The following is a 24806-nucleotide window of genomic DNA, read 5'->3' as shown; positions in this document are numbered from 1 at the left end:
TATGAGCTCGGAATGAAGCGCTCCTACTTCCATCTGGAGCAGAGGAGTAGAGAGAGAGATTGAGTCATTGGAGACTCTATTCCCATCAACTGCCATGAGCATCAAATGTTGGGTCAACGGTATCATATCGAGTTCAGTCACTAACTTGGAGTAAATAAAGTTCCCTGCGGACCCCGAGTCCACAAAGGCCCAGGTGGGAAATTAGCCATTGGGGGAAACCAAGGTGACAGGCATCAAAAACTCCAACTCCTTCCGAGAGTAGGGAGGAAGGGACTGGGGTCCTAGGTTGACCTCCCTATTATCACCTAGGAGGTGGCGCTTTCCCGGCCTCTTGGGACAAACGGAGAGAAGATGACTTGGTTCACACAATATAAACAGAGGCGGTTCCTCATTCGTCTTTCACGTTCTTCTGGAGAGAGACGGGAACGACCGATCTGCATGGGCTCCTCCAAGGGTGGAGTTGGAGGGATAAAGTCGGGTGCCAACCGAGGGAAAGGTCGGCGAGTGCAATCCCGTTCAAGAACCCGTTCCCTGTGGAGAATGTCCACTTTGATACAGAGGGATATGAGGTCGTCCAGGTTGAGTCTGAAATTGTACTGCATATTGTCCTGCCGTAAGGGAGCCTTGGCGTAACCCTAGGAGACCGGAGGCAGCGGAAGAAACTCTTCCGGGTTCGTCAAATACTTTTCGAATCTCTTAATGAACTCCACCGAATTTTGTAGCACAGGATCATCCCGTTCCCAAAGAGGAGAAGCCCAGGCTAATGCCTGCCCGGAGAGGAGGGAGATCAAATAAGCCACTTTAGCTCTTTCCGAGGAGAAATTTTCAGGAGCCAATTCAAATTGAATAGAGCACTGGTTAAGGAAACCATGACACTTCAGCGGATCGCCATCATATTTCTCAGGAGGAGGGATGCGGAGGCTACTGGCAGCTGCGGTGCTAGAAGAGATGGTAGGAGCTGAGGCAATGGAGGATGAAGTGGTCGTGGTAAGAGTAGGTAGCGAGGCTTGAAGAGAGACCAGACGGAAGACCACTCCCTGAATACATTGCAGCAATTGTGCCTGATTGGATTCTTGCCGCTCCACTCTTGGACCCAGGTGCAGTAATAAATCGCGGGCCAAAGATTCGTCCGGTCCACTCATGGCCAGAGTATTCTGTCACAACTTGCACTAGGAATATCATTGATCTGTATTGGCGCAACTAAACTGAGAGGCGCTGAGTCTAAGGCACCACCGGTGTTCGCCAGGCACCCCCGCAAGGAGGTTTGGGCTTTGCTGCGTGTGAGGCGCAGGTCGCGGTTCTCCCAGATAGTTACCAGCGCAGTGAATGGAGAGTAGTCAAACAGGCCGAGTCGAAACCAGAGGAGCGCAGTACAATGGAGAGAAGACAAATCGTAGTCAGGAACAGTCCAAGGGTCAAAACCAGTGCGGGCAGCGAAGAACAAGGGATATCCGGAAGAGAAGTCAAACTATAGCCATGGAGACAATACACAGGAGTAATGCAGGAACAACAATGCTGGAGCTGGAAGAACCAATACTTGTAAAGGCAGGTTTGCCTTTACAAGCCAAGCTGGTCTACTTAATACTTGCTGCATTCTTTTGATTGACTAATTGCCTATCAGCTCTGTCTGTTTAAAGCACCTGCTTCTCTACCAAGTTGCCAGATCTTCAGGTCTACTCTCCTGTCTGTTCAGATGTCCTGTTCCCTGGCTCCTGTTTGCTGCCTGTTCTCTGAAGTCTCCAGCACATCTATCCGCAGATCATCACAGCCTTTGTGACTACTCCACGATGTCACACGCCGGTCTCCTGCGGCTGCCAATCGGGGACCGGCGCGCATATCTGCTCCCTGATCCTCCATTTTTCCGCACTGCGGCGCTCATGCCGGTGACGGTCCTGCACCTGTGCAGACCGTTTCACCTGTTCTACCTGTCTGGTGCTTCCATTTGTTGCTCCCCTCGGACGCTCATTTAAAAGGCTCCTCCCCTCGCCCCTGGTTCTTCGCATCAGTCTCCTGGCCTGGAAGCGGCTCCCTAATCCTCGATGTGTTCCATCTCTACCTCTCTGTGTACTACCGCTGATCTCCACTTACCTGCTCCACTTGATAGTGGTAACTGGTGTGGATCATCGCTCTCTACCTCTCTGTGTACTGCTGCTGATCTCCGCTTACCTGCTCCACTGGATAGTGGTAACTGCCATGGATCATTGCTCTCTACCTCTCTGTGTACTGCTGCTGATCTCCACTTACCTGTTCCACTCGTTAGTGGTAACTGCCGTGGATCATCTCTCTCTACCTCCCTGTTTATTACTGCTGATCTCCACTTACCTGCTCTACTCGTTAGTGGTAACTGCCGTGGATCATCGCTCTCTACCTCTCTGTGTACTGCCGCTAATCTCAGCTTATCTGCTCCACTTGATAGTAGTAACTGTCGTGGATCATCACTCCCCATATCTCCAAGTGTGTGGGCGTAATTCACCTTTACCTACTCCATCGATTGATGTTAACTGATGTAGTGCCCCACGTGTCATCTATCCTTGTGTACTCCATCTAACTTCATCATCATCCACTCCTTAGTGGTTACCTGGGGCATCTCTCATCTCTTGTGTCGGTTCTCTATCACTTCATACTGGAAAAAGCCCTGGAGGAGCTGCAAGGTGGAAGCTGTGAAACCCAAATTCCCTTGCGGGATTCCCCGGTGAAAACCTTTCGCTCTGATAGACTCCACGCCTCTGGGAGGAGTCCTGCCATTCCCAGTCATAACCAACAGGATCCCACTCACCCTATCGGATTCTTGAAACACGAACCTGTAGTAATGCTCTGCAGATTATTGCTAGCTGTTCTCTGAGTCTCCAGCACATCAATCCGCAGATCATCACAGTCCCTGTGTCTACTCCACTAGCCTTGTGGTAAATGCTCTGCCGGTTATTGCTACCATTGCTACCAGCCTCCTGTGTTAATCAGCACACTGCTCTACTGTCTCCTAGTCTCTCAGCCATCCTGGTATTCCTCATCCAAAGCATCTTCAGTTATAGTCCTGGTTCTCTTCACAGTTTCGCCCATCACCTCCTAGGAGAACCGCGACCTGCGGTCAGGGAGCTGCGAAGTCCAAGCGCCCTTGCGGAGGCCTCTGGCAAAAGCCTCCCACTCAGTTAGACTTCTTCTAGGAGGTAGTGCCAATGTGAGCAGACTGTATGGGTACTCCTTTGACCCTACTGATTGTGACAGTATGTCTGTAAAGAGGAATAACTGAAGTCTGGATTGAGGTTGTGTACGGTTTCATGTACATTTGATGTTTAGTCTACACCTTGTTTGACAGAATACTTAGCACCATTTTTGCAAACTATTGTATGTATGGTTCTTTTACAATATGTTAGATCAGTGGATTGCAAACTTTTTCAGTTCAAGGCATCCCTAAGCCAAAATAATTACCAAGTAGTCCCCCGCCTTGCTTACCACTGGCCCTGGCCGATGCACCCCTGTGAGATCTCCAAGGCACCCCAGGGAGCCTAGGCGCACAGTTTGGTAACCTCTGTGTTAGATGGACTATCCAGCCCCCTTGAATTATATTTCTAGAACATTGTTGTAATATAATAAAGAAATCTCAAATGTACCCCATCTCAAGACATTTTTCTGCTTTTCATAATAGTAATCCTGCAGAACCACTGCTTACAGGAATTGAACAAGTTACTTTAACCCAGAGGTGGGGAGATAATTTCAAGAAGTTATGTATGAGAGAAACATATTGGATTTACAATCTTGGTGCAATGTCCCCTGATGGACTTAATGAATTATTAGATTTTAATAAATTAATTTAAAGTGGAGGGCTTTTTCTTCTTTTTTGTCCTTTCTTTTTGTATTATTGAATATGACTGTGCAGTGGGTCTCTAGGTTCTATATCTACGGTACCATATATGCATGTCCTTCTATCTGCACATTAATATTCAAACAGAGTATAATCATTTAGGAATACATAGCTATATTCACTTAGAGTCATCCTTTAGATTGAACTATTTGAACAAATTCGCAATAAAGAAAATATATTTTTAATTTTGAATTATGAATTAAAAATATATATCTGTATTCTATATTTTACCTCATTATATCTATGAATTGTTTTGAAAAATGAGTTTAAACTAAACTAATAATATCTATATTGAGTTTCAGACGCAAAAAACAATCAAGGAACATAGTACATTCAATGTTGAATGACCTTTGTATATGGAAGTCTACAAAAACAACAAGGAAGTCTTAAAATTTTGAAAACCTATTTACTACAGCTATCACTAATACAATGAGGGTCATGGTTATCCTGCCGGAACATACCTAAAGGCCCTTTTATTTCCCTGCTCGGACGAGGGTCAATGGTGAGGGGTGAGAGACACTTCTGGCAGGATTACCCATTTCAGTATATTGCTGTTGGGTGGTAAAACTAGTTCTTTTCGCTGTATTGTCTCATTTGTGGTTCTTTGGTTGTGCTAGAGTGGGACTTTGTATAATATAATTATACAGCTTAAAGATTTCATCCCTATATGATATCAAACAGTTGGATTTTGTCCCTGTATACACAACTCTCTTTGCATATATGCTATTAGCTCCTTATGAATTTTGTTTTATATGTAAAGTGTTTTTCATCTGCTTGATTTATTTCAAATTGGAGCTGTAGCTGGTGTTAAATTGATATATATAAACCTATGTTTGCACACATGTTGTTACCATTCTTTTTTATGTTATTTTATATGCTTTTCAATAAATTAATTTACTGTGTGATTTAAACCATTTTCTCTTATATATGTGCTATTTCCTTTTGTGTGTAGATGGTACCTTTAAGATTGCATTCTTCTATTTAATTTACCAGAGTTGCACAGTTATGGCTCCTGTTGGTCTTATTGGAGTATCGTGCTTACTACTCTGATTGTGAAAGCTTTCATGGATCTGGTCGCACTGTGGGCCTGCCAAATATGGGCAGACATTGGACTATCAGAGGAGCAGAAAATCATGGACTTTGTATATTTATATTTTTTACATTTTCACATGATTTAAATTGTGTTTTAGTATGCATAGTTAACTGTTTAAACAGTTAACCTACGTGGTCCCCACATTGCCGCTTTAAATTTTATTTCATTCAGGTCTCACTGACGTCAGACACTACTGCTTGCTGGAGAGCTGTCCATTCGGAAGGAGGTCCTGTCATCCTTCTGCTGCCATCGGATATCTGCAGGTAAGTCTGTCAATATTACTGTCATTTTTTTCATGAAATCGTTCTTTTCTTGCAGGTCTTTTCGGTGTCGGAATTTTCGTCATTGTGCAGCTGTACCCAACCCCATGAAAATGTGACCTGGTAGTAATTGAGTTTGTAAGCTTAGCAGTGAATGCAATCCAATATGAATCATTAGCTGTCTATTTAAGCACATTTCAGGTGCAGCTGGATATAATGTAAGTAACTGCATGTAATTTTATAAAAAATATGATATAATGTACTTGACACTGTAATTGCACTGAAAGCACTTAATTAAATATGATTTTCAGACATTGTAACTTTTAAAATAAAAGATATAAATAATCACAATGAAACGAGAGAAAATTCCCTTGTGTAACAGATCTGCAACCATTTTCATAAGTCCCACAGTGCCATACTGTTTATAAAAGTGCACTTCTTTCAATTGCCGTATGTGAAGCCAAGAAATGAATACTGCTGCAGTCAAGGAAGATCGCACACTCTACATGCAAACAAATAATAAACACTGAAAGACAATACACAATGAAAACGTCAAGTTACAGGTACACATATTGATAATTCTAGTACTTTTATCTCTTTTAAGCAGTATAGTTTTGTGAATTAAATGTGTTCAGTAGCAACATTGTGATAATTGTATTACATATTGGGTAAGTAAGACCCTAAGACAGACCCACATTTAACTGTAAACTGATGTAAAATGGCACTAGTGCACATTATTATATTTTCGTCATGAACTGATATGAATTGAATGAGAAAGAAATCATGGTACTGCTGATTATTCAGTAGGTATGCAACATTAACATGATGCCAAGTAATGATATATTACTAGTAAGACACTATGGAATATCTTTGGTTTCCTACAGTAGAATCTGCTAGACACATTTTACAGTAAGGTAAAATTGGGGAGGGATGGATCAATAGTATCTATTGTCTAAGTGTGATTATACTGATGGTGATGGTAGAAAAACGACAGTTCCAGCCTAACTTATGCATTTTAAAAGTTCACTTTATTATTGGTATTCATCCTTTTTTACTTCACCATACTCTACCTTTTTGTTTATGAAATAGAGGTCTGTATAATCTCATTATATTATAAATCCAACAGTGAAGTACATTCCCTTTTTTCCAAGAAAATAAGGTAAAAGAATTAAAAACAGTAGTTGTGGCTCTTGCATCTCATTGCTCAATTTGAAATAATTATGTAACTAATTTCTCAATTTAAATAATTTCATGTAAATGTTATGTAATGTTAAACTGCAAAGAGATGATATTTTATTTTTAGAAACGTTTTAAGGGGTAAATTTATCACGCTGTGGGTTTGAAAAGTGGAGATGTTGCCTATAGCAACCAATCAGATTCTAGTTATCATTTTGTAGAATGTACTAAATAAATGATAACTAGAATCTGATTGGTTGCTATGGGCGACATCTCCCCTTTTTAAACCCGCCAGAAACTCGCAGCTTGATAAATTTACCCCTAAGAGTTCACAGACAAATTTAGTTTTTTATAGCATATTACAACCAACTATTAAATAGTAGATGGCAGATTTCTATATTGTATAAATGAATGAATTATGGCAGGTTCATTGAGTTAACGCTATTCTACTTTTGATGCAATTAGATTTAATACATTTTTTAACATGAACATGTCTTTTTTGAACCTTACTAAATATGTATGTAACTTTGTATGACTGCCTCAGGACAGTCAGAAGCCATGTAAATGTTTTAACTTGGACATGTCTTTCTTGAACCTTACTTACTAAATATGTATGCAATTATGTATGTAACCATGCATGACTGCCTCAGGACAGTCAGAAATCATGTAATGAGGAATGCAGAATTTACCATGTGGACAAAACAGTACATGCAGCAATATTGCAGCTCTCTGCAAATCAGTTAACTCTTATTGCTATAGAGAAGCTTATAACAGTTTCACATCTTGTCTTAATCATAAACAAATAACAATGTTAGGAAATTGCCTTATTATATGGGAACTAGTCTGGTACAGTGATGTTATTTGGTAAATGTAAAGGTTATTTAATAGTTTTCTAAGAGGGATTGCAGAGACTAACTATATTATCCCACCACATCCAATCCTTCACCTAATCCTGCCACTTTTATTGCCGCAGTATATCTCATATCACACCATTCGTCTCCATTGATGCCACCACAACACTCATCCCTTCTCTGAACACCTCCCGTCGTGATTACTGCAACCTCCCCCACACCCTTCTTGTTCCTCTTCATCCCATACTCCATGCTGCAGCCCGAATAATTTTCCTCTCTCGCTAGTCTACTGCTGCCTTCCCTCTCTGTCGTGCACTACACTGACTCCCACTCTGTGACAGGATGGACCTCCTCTGCCTCCCTGTCTGTTAGGAACTGGCTGTGCTTACTTTGCCACCGTCCCCTTTCGTTATTCCAAATACGCCCCTCCTGCTGCAGTAGGAGGAGCCTGCTGCCACCACTGGACTCCTTTATGGCATCCAGAACCACGTTCCTTCTGGGTAACTGCTGTTGTTAGTGTACTATCGTGCTGGTACACTTGGGCTGGTACCCCTGGCTGCTTACTATGGATCAGGGTGCTGTAGATGGATCCCCCCTGGCCTATCACACTGGCTAAAGCTGCTGGGTAGTGGGCAGAGCGGTGGTATTAGGAGCAGCTGGAGGAAAGATTAGATTTAGGGTCTAATCTGCAGGTCACAGAATTACAGCAATATTGAAGAAGTTGTTAAGCATGGTCTTGAAGCAGAGAGTGATGTTTATTTCGCTCAAGTGTCCTGACCACGACAGTTCCACTGATTAAAGGTATCAATGGTCAGGTCAGATGGAACATCAGAATGATACTTTTCAGTACACAACAGTGCTTTTTATACAGATTTGAACACAGCCTCACAGGCTATTTTTAAGATCATTATGCAATCTGTTTACCCAAACATGGATTTACGTGCAATGCAAAGTTAACAATATTTACGATTATCTGTGATATCCCAAAGCTTGCTATGATTTCCTGCACCTTATTTTGGACACAGGAAATCTAACAGCAGTCTAATTAAATCTTAATATGCCTTCAGGTGCTAGACCCTCATACATCAAAAGGTATAATTAACATGGGTCTTTTCTTCCAACAGTTGCAGAATACACATTTCCTCCAAAGATAGGAATTCCCCAAGAAAAGTTATAAAACACCAATCATGGCATTTTCTTACATCAGGATACACAAAAGACTTCCTAAAGAAAGGCTTATTATTTCAGATGTATACATCAGAAATAATGCATTTTCTGTAGCAAGGTAAAAGCACAAACAAATTTCCTCCCCTGATCTCAGAAATAAAGATTTCCCTTACCAAAATATACACAATATCAAAAAATAAGTGCATTTCCAATTATATAAATAAGCACCCTGCGCTATTTCCTTTAAATAAATTTATACCATAGGTTACTTATAAGTGACAAATCCCTCTTTATCTCCACACTACCTTCCATATCAAACCTCATCTCCATTTGTACTCCTTCTTGACCCTTTACTGACAGCCAGCGACCACCGCTTCACCTCCCAGCTAGTTACCACATCTCACTCCCGCATACAAGAGTTCTCTTGTGCTGCACCTCTTCTCTGGTACGATCTCCCTCATTCTATCAGGCTATCCCCTAGCCTGCAAAACTGCACACGATCCCTCAAAACCCACGTGTTCACAAAAACCTAATCTTCCTCTTTCTAACCTCTCTCCTGCCCTCTACTACCGCTCCTCATGATTCTTCTTCACTAATTGAAGTATACCTTGCTCTCATTCTTCCTCCATTACACATACTACTGGCTCTTGTTTATCTCTCCCTTCAGAATTCTAGTCCTCTCACCCTGACTCCTCTCTTTGTGTCTCTGGTCAGTCTACCCCTTCCCTTTCAATTGTAAGTTCCAGTGAGCAGGGCCCTCTATTCCTCATATCCTTATCATCTTGTTATTTTTGCCTTCTGCTCTCCAGCCTCATTTCTGCCCCTCAACACTAGGCCCATGCCCTTGGTTCTCCTCTTCTCCCATACCTTCACATCTCCATCACTGCTCTGATCCTGTTAGTTGCACCCACGCTGCTGGGACCAGGTTCAGCTTGCTCACCCCTCAACTCCTTCCCTTTCCTCATTTCTAGTGTTCTGGTATTCACTTATACCTCTTTGCCATGTACACCTGCTTTTATCTGAGTTGCTTTTTAATTGCACTTTGTTTTTGTACTGCCATGTATGCCATGTTCTATTTTGTTTTATGCTTGACGTAAGGCGCTGCAGACTGTTTGCGGCACCATATAAACAAAAGATAATAATAATAATTATATGTAGCCATAGCCTTGTTACACCCGAAGTCTAGCTCCAGCGAAAACTAACAAGTTCAGTCTGTAGCTTACACCTGAATGAGACACTTCACCTTCGTCACCTTCGTTACTTTGCTAATAGAGTTGTTTATAATGTGTCAATTAAGTAGTCTAACTTCCATACTAATTTATACTAATTTATATACATTAGGTGTGTGCACAGACAAAAGTAGTTACATTCCAGCACACATTTTTTGCCTTGCATTGTACTTTGTAAATTGCAATTTTTGCAGACCTGCTAGTTCACTTTGTCAAATGGCATCAAATATAGTTTGGAGCCTAGTTCATCCCAGAGGAAGACCCTATTCAAAACAAAAAAAAATATTAGGCACTGGGTTAAAAGCTTTTTAATATAAACCAACCTTTATACTTTTATTGGTGACCTAATTGTCTGTAGTGATCTCCAGACAATCAGTTCATTGTATAAGAAACACAACTTTAGCACTGTATACAATGTCAACTTAGCTCCGATATGATGATATAATGGAGCTGTTATAGAGGCTTCTGATTGTGATGGATTTTTATTATGAACACAGGATCATATGTGGTGGGCACTGTGGGCTGTTATGCTGACATTAGTCTGCAAATTGTGAGCATAAAATTGTCTATGTTTGGCATTTGGCTGTATGTATATATGCAGTTATGTCTGCGAATCAAGGCCAACATTAGAGCCTGAAAATATTTTCAGAAATGTTAAACTTACATACTAGCGTCAATATAAAACGTTTTTTTTTAAATTCTGTAATAATTTATTCAACTTAATTCATATATGTACTTAACCCATGCAGCCCCTCGTTTAGTACTCTTTGAAGCACAATACTGAATTATATATACATTCAGGAGTTCATTTATTCCACTAAACTCTTTCTTAATCTGCATAGGGATATAAATTTAGAGAGGTTCACTGACCCCTGTGTTTTGGTTTTGGTTTTGGTTTTGCATCTGTATTAAGTTTGTTGTTTGGTTTTGGTTTTCACAAAACCGCCCTCGCGTGTTTTGGTTTTGGTTTCGGATCTGTATTTTTTAGAAAAATTGCTAAAATATGCTAATATTGCTCTTTCTTTGCTCCTACATTATTATTAACCTCAATAACATTAATTTCCAGTAATTTCCAGTCAATTTTCACCACCTCACAGGTTACAATATTATGTTCATATAATTTCGGACTGCAAAAAGCTGGCTGGATGATAAGCGACAGAGCAATTACACAAATACATGGCAGTTCACAGTACATCTAGGAGACATTGCCACACACCAAAAGTGGTGCAAGGTGGAATTGTCCTTGGGACCTTCCACCTACCTATATGTTAAAAAGCTTTAACAAACTCACACAGAAACAGGAGTGGTAGCAGGTACAGTTTAACAAAGCAAGCACTTCAGCAACAAGGAGTGCCGCTTTTGTGTTTTAAAGTGCTTGGTTTGTTTGGGCTCCCACAAAACAAGCAAACAATGGGCTTAAGGCAGCTAAGCTAACAGTGCTGATAATGAACTGAAAGACTGCAGCAAGAGGCTGTTTTAGAGCAATGGCACAAACACACAGCAGTTTATATCACATCTAGGAAATATTGCCAGTGCCACACAGCAGTGTCAGGAAAGAAAAGTGGTGCAAGATGGAATTCTCCTTGGGCTCTCCCACCCACCCTTATGTTGAATCTTAAAAAAAGACATGTACTGAAGTGCTCGGTTTGTTTGGGCCCCCCACAAAACAAGCTAACAATGGGCTTAAGGCAGCTAAGTTAACAGCGCTCTCAAAGAACTCTACAGTGGCAAGATGTTGTCATCATCTTCAGTCTCATTCTCACCCTCATCAGCATGTACATCATCCTCACACAATATTAAAACATCCTCACTGGAATCCTGCATTCCAGAAGTCTCTGTAACATAAATCTAAAAAAACAAAAATGTAAAAAAAAAGGAGGAATCTAGCTGATGCTGGAATGCTTAATAATATGTTGGGTATAATGGCATGTTGGCAATTCTTTTGTTTTTCTACCTGCAATCTACATTGTCATCATCCTCACCCTCATCAGTGTGAACATCATCTTCACACAATACTAATTCATCCCCGTTGGAATCCACCGTTACAAAAGTCTCTATGTTTTGTTGCAATTGCCAGCAAAGGCCTTCCTCGTGAAATTTGCAGTTCATTTTGATGAACATCATCTTTTCCTCAATAGGAAATAGCCTTCTACACCGATCGCCGACAAGGATCACAAGGTGCTGAAAACTCTTTTCGAGTACACAATGAAGGGTGGGCAGCTTAGGTATTGCAAAGCAAGTTTGTACATGGGTCTCCAAATTGCCTTTTTTCCCTCACAGTATGTATTTAGACTTTTGGAAAAGCAGCTTAAGAAATTGAAGAAGGAGATGAAACAAAGCAATTACGTTAAGTTTGTTGGACTTGTAGATCAAGTACTTTTTTTCGCTTCCGAAGAGTTATCAACATCTTGAATTTGATCACTACATTTTGGCAACTGTGCATGATACTAGGTTTAAGAGCTATGTCTTCTCTTTCTTTCTTACTGACCCAGATCTCAAGAGGTGCAATGAGCTCCTGGTCAGCTAGCTGACAGCTCAAGTGGTACATGACATGATGACATTTCAGTTTCTTTGGCAACTGCTGCCAAAAACACTGAAAAATATTAAATAACGTAGCTTTCCCAAGACACCCAAAAGTGATGCAGATGTCAGCACAACATTTTGACATTTGGTCTGGTCTAAAAGATTTGCCCAAAAATCGTGACAGATCTGGTGGAAAAATAACTACAAATTCCACGAGGAAGGCCATTACCGGCAATTACATCAAAGTACAGAGACTTCTGTAATGGTGGATTCCAGTGGTGATGAAATAGTATTGTGTGAGGATGATGTACACACTGATGAGGGTGAGGATGATTTCATTGTAGATTTCAGGTGCTGGGAGCTAGCTGAGAGAAGGGAGCTAGCTGATGCTGGTATGCTTATTAATGTTTGGGTATAATGGCATGTTGGCAAGTTTATGTTTTTTCCACAGTAAACTTTCACCTTTATTAGAGAGGAGTTCTTTTCTTTAAAAAGGTAAAAGCTTTTTTTTTTTACATTTTTGTTTACCTGACTTAAAACCACTATGCATTTGAACATAGGTTTTAGCAGATGACGTAGAGGGATTAGTATCATCATGACTGTTGCCAGCAGCTGCTTGGTGCTTCTGATCTTCTGTGGACTGATATCAATCCATATCGATGGCACAGAACAATGTTGCCGGAGACTGGAGAGTGACAAGAACGCTTCTACCCCTGTTTCTGTGGGAGCAGCGGCCCTGAGACTGGAGTGTGACATGAACAATTCGACTGGAGACTGGAGAGTGACAACAGAACAGAACACTGCTACCCCTGTATCTGTGTGACCAACGGCACTGAGACTGGAGAGTGACAAGAATAATGTGACTGGAGAGTGACAAGGACTTTGCCACCCTTCCTGTTTCTGTATGAACAATGGCACAGAGCAATGTCACTGGAGACTTATAAGAACACTACCACCCCTCTTGTTTTTATATGAGCAATGGATCTATGAAGGACAGGGTCAGGGCTTACAGCCTTATTATTTCCAAGTGTAGGGGAGAAAACACAGCAACTCTGGAGTGCAGGGGGTTGGGTATAATACAAACAGTATATAGCTAGGATAGAGTGAGAATGAGAATTCTTCTTTGTACTTGTCACTGAGCCTCCTAAGCCTTACAGAGGGCAAGGGGTGGATTGATTCAGCGCTTTTGAAGTTAACCCCTTTTTCTCATGTGGCAGGCCTAAACTTGTGGCATGCATCCCCCATTAAATGGTTGTCTAGGACCAGTCAATGTGGAAACCCAGGAGTCCATTCCTGTATGGGACACAAAACCCACATTGAGGTACAGTTGTCCCAGACAAAGATAAATGTAAAAAAGAAGAAAAAAAAGCTGAAATTCCATGTCCCATTACAAGACTTAGCATCCCACATTGAGTGCAACTACCTCCATGGTCAGTAATAACAAAAAGAGAACCACACCTCACTCCCAAAGTGTAACCCAGAAACAGGGTTGCCAAACACCGCTCTACAATAGTTTATTTTGTTGTTGTTGTTTTTTTAACTATTTATTTTGAAAAATGGCATTTATATATAGACAAGAATCAGCAATTAGTACATTGCAGGAATAGAAAAAAAAATTAAAAAAATAAAAATAAAACATAGATGACAAGATATTCAAATAGCAAATATCAGAAACAACAACAGACTGTCATAGAACAAACAAGTGAGTTAACATTTGTTGCACTAATTATTCAAGATTCTATGACATTTTCCATTAATATGAGGTGGGAGCAGGAAGGGGGGAGAGAGCACTGGTCATCACCAAGGGAGAGGAGAGGGAAAAAAAGAAAAAACATAAAAAGAAAAATAAAGTGGAGAAAAAATACTACCCAAAAACTTGTACACATATGAGCTGCTTGCCAATAAGGACCATAGGGGGTTCCCTTAACAGACAGGATCTGGTGTTGGAGTTAAGGGTATATAAATAAAACCAAAGGGCCCAAATCGATAAATAGAGTAGTAGTAAACATCTTCACCCTCTTTATGAATAAAGGTGATCCGAGCCTCCAAAGAATTCCTAGACCAAGGACCTCTGACCAGGATTGAGTTGAAGAGAGTGTGCAAACGGGGCACCAGGAGCCCAGCAAACCTCTTATAATATACAGCAGTAAAGCCATCAGGCCCTGGAACCTTACCTGATTTCTGGGACTTTATAAGCAGTTCAACTTCATCCTTAGTAATCTCGACTCCCAGGAGAGCACCAGCCTGTGGAGAGAGTTTCGGAAGCTTAGTAGAAAAAAGAAAAGAATCAACCAACTGCAAGTGTTGCTGGGAGACTAAGGGATGAGAGGGTTGAGGAATAGTATACAGTTTAGTATAGTAAAATTGGAAGGCAGCACGTATCTGCTGAGGGTTATAATGTAAAACTCTATCGGAGTCCCTGACAGCCAGGAGATTCCGGGCTGCTACTTTAGCTCTAAGTTTGGTGGCCAGCAATTGGCCTTGTCGCCCTTTTCATAAAAGTGCTGGTTGAGCCATTTCAGCTTATTGGCAACCTGGTGGGATAATTGTTATGAGTCGCGGCTCCCCGACGGGCCGCCGTGACTCACTACCGGCTGTCAAGGACGTCCCGGCCGTCTCCATGATGACCGGGACGGTTACCTGGGCAAAAACCGGGATGCTCTGTCTCACCTGCCGCAGCGCCCGACCAGCTGTCCTACAGCCGGGCGCATGTGCGCAGAAGAAATTTAACAAAATCATAACTGGTGCAACTGCCAGAGACTATTGTGGGAGGCAGGATGTGAAGTATGTAAAATACATGGACACACACTACTCAGCATTCCTGAGTGCTGGACACTTATGTCTAGAGCTACCACTGTTCGTTAAGGCTAGATAGTCTGTTTAACATGGGATTGGCTGATATGTATTGGGAGGAGCCTTGCTGCACACTGCTCTGATTGGTTCCCCTCACTGCCAGTTATAGCTCTCAGTGTAGCTAGGCTCCCTGTTCCCTGTTTACTGCACCTGTGCTGTGTTCTAGATCTGATTTCCTGTGTATCACCCCTGGCTTGTTTCTGGACCCTGTTGTATTGCCTGTGATCTCTGACCTCAGCTTGTTCTCTGGATACGTTGTCTGCTGCCGGCCTTTGAACCTTGCCTGGATTTCACTCTGCTGTCTGCTATTACACTGTATTCCTGGGTTCTCCCCAGTCAGTGCACATCTGACCCTCTGTTTGTCTGCAGCCAAGTCTGTCCCCACCACTAGGGGCTCCAGTGAACACCAGACTTTCGGAGCAGACTCCGGGTTTTGTTGTACTGGCGGGAGGAGTTCCTAACATTATAACTGGCCCAAAAAAACGGTTTTATTTCCCTCTGATGGATCCCAGTCCGGCCCAAGTCCTAACAGGACAGATCCAGGCCGTTTCACAGGTGGTTCAGGACCTTTCATTTAGACTGTCTGCTCAAGAAGAAGCCGCCAAGGCCTCACAAGCAACTCTGGCACCAGCCCTTGAGCCTAAGTTAAATCGTCCGGACCGTTTCTCCGGGAATAGAACCCTGTTCCGGAATTTTTAAAATCTATGTAAGGGATTCATCCGACCATCAAAATCACCCGTAGGAGCGGGTTTCTTCTTTGTGGTCAAAAAGGATGGGAGCCTTCGGCCATGCATCGACTATCGGGGTCTGAATGGGATCACAGTGAAGAATACCTACCCTTTGCCCCTCATCTCCTTTCTCTTCGATCAGCTCAAGCTACCCACGATTTTTTCAAAGATTGACCTGAGAGGTGCATATAATTTGGTTCGGATCAGAGAGGGGGATGAGTGGAAGATGACCTTCAACACTCATTCGGGCCATTATGAATATCGGGTCATGCCCTTTGGCCTATGTAATGCCCCCGCGGTGTTTCAAGATTTTATTAATCATGTTTTATGTAAATTTCTGGGAAAGTTCGTTGTGGTCTACCTCGACGACATATTGATCTATTCCAAGTAACTGGAGCAGCACCGTATACATGTCAAAAAGGTCCTCCTCAAATTACGCCAGCACTGTCTCTTTGCCAAACTTGAGAAATGCGAGTGTGAGGTCACCCAAGTCACGTTCCTCAGATATGTCATCTCTCCATGTGGCTTTTCTATGGATCCCAGTAAAGTCCAGGCAATTCTTGAGAGGTTTTTAGGATTCGCTAATTACTACAGGCGATTCATCCGGTCATTTTCTGTGTTGGTAGCTCCCATTACTGCCCTTACTCGAAAAGGGTCCGATACGGTTAACTGGTCTACTGCTGCTTTGACATCTTTCCAGGCTCTCAAAGATGCTTTTGTCTCTGCACCCGTCCTCAGACATCCCAATTCGGATCTAACATTTGTTATCGAAGTAGATGCCTCTGACGTCTGGGCTGGTGCCATTCTCTCTCAGAAGGATCCTAATGATCAAAGACTGAAGTCCTGTGCATTCCTTTCCAAGAAATTTTCTTCTGCTGAAACACACTACGATGTGGGTAATCGGGAGTTGCTAGCGATCAAATGGGCATTTGAAGAATGGCGACACTGGATAGAAGGGGCTAACCATGTTATCACGGTGTATACTGACCATAAAAATTTACAGTATATTCAATCAGCCAAAATTGTGAATTCCAGACAAGCCCGGTGGGTCCTTTTCTTCTCCCACTTCAAATTCAATATTACTTTCTGGCCAGGATCCAAGAATACTAAGGCAGATGCCTTATCTCGCAGCTTTATTTTATCGCACCCTCCCCTCGCAGAACCCACCTTCATTATTCCTGCGTCTAAAGTAATTTTTGGTTTGACTCAGAAGAAATTTAACAAAATCATAACTGGTGCAACTGCCAGAGACTATTGTGGGAGGCAGGATGTGAAGTATGTAAAATACATGGACACACACTACTCAGCATTCCTGAGTGCTGGACACTTATGTCTAGAGCTACCACTGTTCATTCAGACTAGATAGTCTGTTTAACATGGGATTGGCTGATATGTATTGGGAGGAGCCTCGTTGCACACTGCTCTGATTGGTTCCTCTCACTACTTAAGGCAGTGAGGACAGAGCCTCACTGCCAGTTATAGCTCTCAGTGTAGCTAGGCTCCCTGTTCCCTGTTTCATGCACCTGTGCTGTGTTCTAGATCTGATTTCCCGTGTATGACTCCTGGCTTGTTTCTGGACCCTGTTGTATTGCCTGTGACCTCTGACCTTGGCTTGTTCTCTGCATACGCTGTCTGCTGCCGGCCCTTGTCCCTTGCCTGGATTTCACTCTGCTGTCTGCTATTACACTCTATGTTCTCTAGGTTCTCCCCAGTCAGTGCACATCTCACGACCCTCTGTTTGTCTGCAGCCAAGTATGTCCCCACCACTAGGGGCTCCAGTGAACACCAGACTTTCGGAGCAGATTCCGGGTTTTGTTGTACTGGCGGGAGGAGTTCCTAACAATAATAAAAGATTCAGTTCACCCCGAACAGAAGCAATTTCCTGGAGAACTAGAGGATCAGGACTCAATTTGTGGTGTGGTTTTAAGGCTTTCAAGAAGTCTGTCAATTGAATAGTTTTGGCCAGACGAAAATCGCTTAGTCTGAGAAGCCAGAGCAATAAGATGACCCATTTTACAGCCTTATGAGCATCCCAAAGAGTCATAGGAGAGATATATGGGGTATCGTTTGTCACAAAATAATCAGAGAGAAGAGAATGAAGGTGAGTAATGGTTTCTTTGTTATGCAGAAGTGATTTGTTAATTCTCCAGGTTGCTTTAGGAGGGCGTTGAGCAAGGGAGGTAAGTGCAGCTGAAAGAGGGGCATGCTCCGACCAAGTAATAGGAAATATTTGGGAAGAGCTTAGTCTAAGAGTGAGGTTGTGGCTGAGCAGGATCATATCAATCCTGGAGTAAGTACTATGAGGAGAAGAGAAGAAGGTGTAGTCCCTGACCAAGGGGTCTAATACTCTCCACAAATCGTACAAATTATGGAGTTTCAGAAAAAACTGTAAAGCACCAGTATTGTGGACATCTCTCCTAAGGGGAGGGCAGGAAGAGACTGAGGAACGATCTATAATCGGGGCTAAGACAGCATTGAAATCACCAGTGACAATAAGTTTACCCTGGCGAACACGTGATAGCAAAAAACCCAATTTTTTGAAGAATTTATGCTGACCAGTGTTGGGTTCACTAGGTTGCAGGGGAGATTATTTAAAGAGCCTATGAGAATCAGGGGCCTGATTCATTAAGGATCTTAAATGAAGAGGATCCTTATTTCAGTCTCCTGGACAAAACCATGTTACAATGCAAGGGGTGCAAATGAGTGTTCTGTTATGCACATAAGTTAAATACTGACTGTTTTTTCATGTAAAACACAAATATTTGATAGCTTATTTGTACACTGACATTTAAAGTTGATATTTGTTTGCTACATGAAAAACAGGCAGTATTTAACTTATGTGCAAAACAGAACACTCATTTGCACCCCTTGCATTGTAACATGGTTTTGTCCAGGAGACTGAAATAAGGATCCTCTTTATTTAAGATCCTTAATGAATCAGACCCCAGGAATTTACCTACATTATCCTTATGACAGTCGCAAAGGTCAAAAATTAAATGGAGAGCAAACAAGATTGCAACACCTCGCTTTTTCTGCCTAATATCACATGATATGTCAGGGGAAATTTTCTGGAATGGAGCTTAAGAGACTTGAGAGAAGAGTGGAGCTTAGCTTGTTTCTGAGGGGAGTTGAGGCCTTTGACATTGTAGGAGATAAGGTTAAGGATCATAGGTAAGTCAATGTTTGAAATGCAAGAGACCAGAATAGGAAAGAGGTGTTAAGGAAGGAGGAAAAGAAAGAAAAATAAACAGGGTAAGATAAGGTAAGCAACGACCAGTGGAGAGAAGGAGGAAAGGACCTAAGGTTCGGGGTAAAAATGGGTCGACATAGCGGACCACAGTCCACTTGTCGCAATTGCTGGTAAAGGACAAGACGCATATCATGATGTCCGCATGAGAAGCATCTGGACATGGTCAGATGTGAGAGCTGTAAAGAAAGAAACAAACAGACAACACAACAACAGCAAATACAATCTAAAAATGAATGAAACAGAACATCACAGTTACTTATCAGTGGCAAAGACAGGAGCTGTAGTCTGCTCATCGTCAGTGTCGCATCGAGGCCACTTTTTGGGTCCATAAGAGGAGAATGAGCTAGAAAGCTCAGGGAGTGCACCTTGGGTAAAAGGTGAAGAGCAACAACACAGCTCCTCTTGAAACAGCAGAAAACAGGACAACAGTCATTAGAAGACAATACGATATCTGGTGAAAGCAGTACAGTCTCGGAACAGTAAGAGATGAAGGGTAAAGACAGCTGAAGATGTGGCATTCTTGAATACCACACACAATTGTAGAACTATGTCAGGCAGCTGTAAGGACCACATTGAGTCACGTAGAGGGGAATGCAGATGCACTTTGAAGGAGCAGGAACAGGGACAAGCTGATCAGGGATCTGTAGATTGCCGTTTAGAATGGCGAGGAACAGTCGACCAATCTATACATGGAGGCCGTTGAGCTCTCGGTGTGGAGGGTCCCGCAACATTAGCAAGAGTCTGAGAGGTCTCCGGCGAAGTATGTTGGTTCAGGTCAATCTTGCGGAGAAGGTCACATGCTTCACCTAAGCTTTTACCTGACAATTGTTGGTTCTGGTGCCAAAGATAAAGGTGAAAGGGAAACCTCCAGCGGTATCTGATATTATTCTCCCTAAGGACTGAAGCAACAGGCTGGAGTTCTCGTCTCCAAGTTAAAGTGGTGGGAGAGAGGTCCTGAAAGATTTGGAGGGCATATCCTTCATAGGTTAAAGAAGGAAGTTTTCTGCTAGCTTGTAAGTGTTACGAGCCGCGGCGGCTCTGGGCACAGCCGCGACTCGCTCCCCTCTGTTTCCTGGTGTCCCGGCCGTCGTCATGACGACCGGGACACCACTTCCGCCTTACCCCGAGGCAACGGCCGGGACGCTCCTAATGTGTAGCGCTGCGTCCCGGCATCCAGGGCAGCCGGGCGCGTGCGCAAATTAGAGAGTAACCAGCTGGCCCATTAACCTTCTTGTGCCTCAGGCATTTCTATTGGTCAGTGCTAGTATTTACGGCAGGGAGGGACAATCCTCCCCTGCTGGTTCTAGTTACTGCTTTGCTGCTGACTAGCCTGCTGTGTTCCTGGTTTCTGTTACCATTGGATTGATTACTTGTTGCCGACCTTCTGCCTCATTCCTGACTTCGTTTGACTGCCTGTGCCCATTGACCTTTTTGCCTGGACTCCTACACTGCTGATTTGCCTGTAACCCCTGACCCCGGTTTGTGTACTGGATATTCTGTCTGCTGCCGGCCTCGACCCTTGCTTGGACCTCACTCTGCTATTGCTCCTTTCCTCTATCGCTGGGTTCTCCCCAGTCAGCGCACAATTCCTGACCCTCAGCTGTCTGCGGCCAAGTCTGTCCCCACCACTAGGGGCTCCAGTGAAAACCAGACTTCTGAGTAGACTCTGGGTTTTGTGTTGCTGGCTGTTGGGGTTCCTAACATTATAGCCGGCCCAAAAAAAATAAAAAATTTATACTGGAGTGAGTGAATTGTATCATTCGGTCCTATGGAACCAAGTCCGGCACAAGTGCTGGCAGGACAAATCCAGACCTTGTCCCAGATGGTCCAGGAGCTGTCCCAGTGGCAGGCTGCCCAAGAACAAGCGTCTAGAGCCTCACAAGCTGCTCAGTCCGCGGTGGTGGAACCCAAGATGCATTTACCTGACCGCTTTTCGGGAGATCGCAGGCTCTTCCGTAACTTCCGTGACAGCTGCAAGCTCTATTTCAATTTGAGACCACTCTCGTCTGGATCTCCACAGCAGAGGGTGGGGATAATTATCTCTCTCCTACAAGGGGATCTGCAATCCTGGGCATTCAGCCTAGATTCCATTAGTCCTCAGTTGCAGTCTGTGGACGCTTTCTTTGAAGCACTTGGGTTAATTTACGATGACCTGGACCAGGTGGCTTCTGCCGAAGCACAGCTTCGATCTTTATCACAAGGGCAACGTTCCGCTGAGGAATATTGTTCCAATTTCAGGCGTTGGTCTTCAGACTGTGCATGGAATGACCCAGCTCTTCGTTGTCAATTCCGTCTGGGCCTCTCTGAGCAAATAAAGGACTCCCTGGTCCAGTACCCTACTGCGGGATCCCTCGAAGAACTTATGCAGCTAGCTATCCGAATCGACAGGAGATACAGAGAAAGGAAGGCTGAAAAGTAAAGTTCTTCCACCTTTTCTCCTATGCTTCAGCAAACTGCTCCTATTGACCAAGTCGAAACTATGCAACTGGGAGCATATCGACTATCATCTGAGGAACGAACACGGAGGCGTACTTCGGGTCTCTTCCTGTACTGTGGAGAAAAGGGTCATCTGCTCCATTCCTGCCCCGTTAAACCAGGAAAAGACCGGGCCAAGTGAACATGGAGAGTGTCCACTTAGGCCTACAAGTCATCTCTCCAAAAAAATCTTTGCTTGTACCCGCTCAGCTCACCTTTAACGGACGAGATATTTCCGTCCCAGCCTTTCTGGACAGTGGAGCTGCCGGAAACTTTTTGGACTTGGCCCTCGCCCGGTCCTTGGGTTTCGCAGCCGTTCCTTTGGAATCCATCATCACTGTTTTCGGATTGGATGGAAATCGTCTAGATAAGGGTGAAATTCATCATCGTTCACCTTCTCTGCAGTTAAAGTTGGGTGCCCTTCACTCCGAGACCATCTCTCTGTATCTAATTAATTGTCCTTCGGTTCCTTTAATTCTGGGCCACCCCTGGCTTGTTCTTCACAATCCTTGTATCGACTGGACCAAGGGTGAACTCTTCAAATGGGGTCCTCGATGTTCTTCCTCATGCTTGTCTCTACCACTCAGAATTACTCAGATCTGCCCTGAACGGTTGCCTTTTCATTACCATGAATTTTCTGACGTTTTCTCTAAAAAAGAAGCAGAGGTTCTTCCTCCACACCGGGGGTACGATTGTGCTATTGACCTTGTCCCTGGTTCTAGGTTACCCAAGGGAAGATTATATGAATTATCTATTCCAGAGACGGAAGCCATGGAATCATATGTAAAGGAGAACCTGCAAAAAGGCTTCATACGGCCTTCCAAGTCTCCCGCCGGAGCAGGCTTCTTCTTTGTGGCTAAAAAAGATGGTGGGCTTAGGCCTTGTATTGATTACAGAGGGTTAAATAAAATAACCATTAAAAATACTTATCCTTTGCCACTTATCTCAGCCATCTTCAATCAACTAAAGAGAGCTAAAATTTACTCCAAAATTGACCTACGAGGGGCCTACAATCTGATACGTATCTGAAGTGGCTCTCTATGGCTCTTCGCTCCTCCCCGTTTTCCTCTTGGGATGGGGATCTTTCTTTTCTTTTCCTGATGCTCGTTGGGCTCAAGGGTGTTTGAGTGGTGCCTTGGGCTAGTTCTAAAAAATGTTCTATAAGCTCATCTGCATCAGGTTCTTCCGATTTGATGTTGCCCTGGTGTGGATCAATGTGTTTAAGTTTGTCCAATAGTGTGGACTGGTCTTGGGAAAGTAGATGGCGTGCTTCCTTTATGCCTCTCTTGAATCCCTCTTTCGCAATCTTATCATGGTTGAACTTGTCTGTCTTAGGAGGTACTGTGGTAGAGCCTTTAATGGATCATAAATTGCGATCGTCTAATGGTTTATAAACCCTATTAGTATCTGCATACCTTGGTGGATACTTAATGAGGGGAGATCTGTGTGTGTTGGTTCGGTAGAATTTCTTGGTGGGTGTATTGATGCGGTGTGTATTTGATTTCAGTGATTTGAAGACTAAAGCTCCCTGAATCTCTAAAAGTTCCCAGTACGTTCCACTGTTCCTTGCTGAAACCTGCCCGGTCTTCCCAGAGATGCAGACCTCGACAGTCCTCTAGGCCTCAACCAGTCTCGGTGGATGGACATCAAGAATTTGTTGTCGAGAAGATTCTTGATTCAAAAAAGGTTCAGGGTCAGGTTCACTACCTCATCCATTGGAAGGGCTATGGTCCCGAGGAACGTTCCTGGGTACCACAAAGGAATTTACATTCTGACAAGCTACTTATTGAATTCTTTAAAAAATTCCCAGGAAAACCAGGTTGTCAGGGCTCCTTGACCCCTCCTCAAGGGGGGAACTGTCACGAGCCGTGGCAGCTTGAGGCACCGCCGCGACTCACTTCTGTCTGTGCCCCGGTGTCCCATCCGTCGTCATGACGACCGGGACGTCACTTCCACTGAGTCAAGGCAATGGTCGGGACGCTCTCTGCTCCAGCGCCGCGTCCCGGCATCTAGTGCAGCCGGCCGCGTGCGCAATACAGTTAGTTAGTGCACAGCTGGGCTGCCCTTCCCTCTTATACACTGGTCAATTCTATTGGGCCATATCATATATATAAGGCAGGAAGGGGCAAACCCTCCCTGCCAGTTATAGTTCCTGCTTCAGTGCATACTAGCCTGCTCTCTGTGCTACCTGCTTGCCTTTTGTACCTGATTATTGTTGCCGACCCTTGCCTGGATATCTGACTACGATTGATTGCCTGTGCCCCTTGATCTATTGCCTGGACTCTTATGCTGCTGTTTTGCCTGTGACCTCTGACCTATGGATATGCTGTCTGCTGCCGGCCCTCGACCCTCACCTGGACCTCACTCCGCCTTCCTGGGTTCTCCCCAGCCGGTACACATCTCACCACCCTCTGTTTGTCTGCAGCCAAGTCTGTCCCCACCACTAGGGGCAACAGTGAACACCAGACTTTCGGAGCAGACTCCGGGTTTTGTTGTACTGGTTGGAGGGGTTCCTAACATTAAGTAGGCTCTGGAGGAGTGGAGGCATCACTTGGAGGGAGCTATGTTTCCCATAACCATATACATGGATCCCAAGAATCTCCTTTACCTTCCAGCAGCATCTTGTCTCAATCCCCGTCAGGCCAGGTGGTCATTGTTTTTCTCTCGCTTCAACATGATCATCATGTTCAGGCCAGGTTCCAAGATCAAAAAAGCTGATGCTCTGTCCCATTCTTTCGACTCTACCGATGCTGTGGAAGATTCTCCAAGACTTGTTCTGGATCCGAAATGTATCGTGGCTACCACCCCAACTCACCTTGTTCCCTGGGGGAAGACCTTGGTCCCTCCCCACTTAAGTTCTAAGCTTCTCAAATGGGCCCATGCTTCCCAATTTGCTGGTCATGCAGGTATCCAGAAGACCAAGGAATTTGTGTCACGCAACTACTGGTGGCCGTTTATACGGTCGGATATGCAAGAGTTCGTGGCAGCATATCCCACCTGTGCACAGAATGAAGTTCCTCGACATGCTCCTTATGGGTTATTACATCCGGTTTCTATTCCGGATCGTCCTTGGAGTCATATTTCCATGGATTTTATTACCGATCTCCCCTCCTCTAAAGGATTCTCTGTAGTTTGGGTGGTCACTGACTGTCTCTCTCGGGCTGCTCATTTTGTGCCCTTGAAGGGCCTACCTTCTGCTCCTGTCTTAGCATGAATATTTGTAAGAGAGGTCCTCCGTCTTCATGGTTGTCCTGATGTAATTGTTTCCGATCGTGAAACCCAATTTGTGGCAAAATTTTGGAGGGCATTTTCTCGAGTCTGTGGGATCAAACTGAACTTTGC

General features: G+C 43.7%; 1 protein-coding gene across 1 annotated transcript in view; it reads left to right on the top strand.

The window, feature by feature from the left end:
* Positions 1 to 912: 912 nt before the first annotated feature.
* The window catches only part of LOC142143071 (olfactory receptor 5AP2-like), a 37683-nt gene continuing 13789 nt past the window's right edge, over positions 913 to 24806 (top strand). The window contains exon 1 of the mRNA XM_075200817.1: positions 913 to 987. Coding sequence (XP_075056918.1) covers positions 913 to 987 — 75 coding nt within the window. The remainder of the gene's footprint in view (positions 988 to 24806) is intronic.

Source organism: Mixophyes fleayi, chromosome 1 (genome assembly GCF_038048845.1).
Source record: "Mixophyes fleayi isolate aMixFle1 chromosome 1, aMixFle1.hap1, whole genome shotgun sequence".
Lineage (NCBI taxonomy): Eukaryota > Metazoa > Chordata > Amphibia > Anura > Limnodynastidae > Mixophyes > Mixophyes fleayi.
Note: the sequence above shows the minus strand (reverse complement) of the source record. Positions and strands in the feature narration are given on the sequence as shown.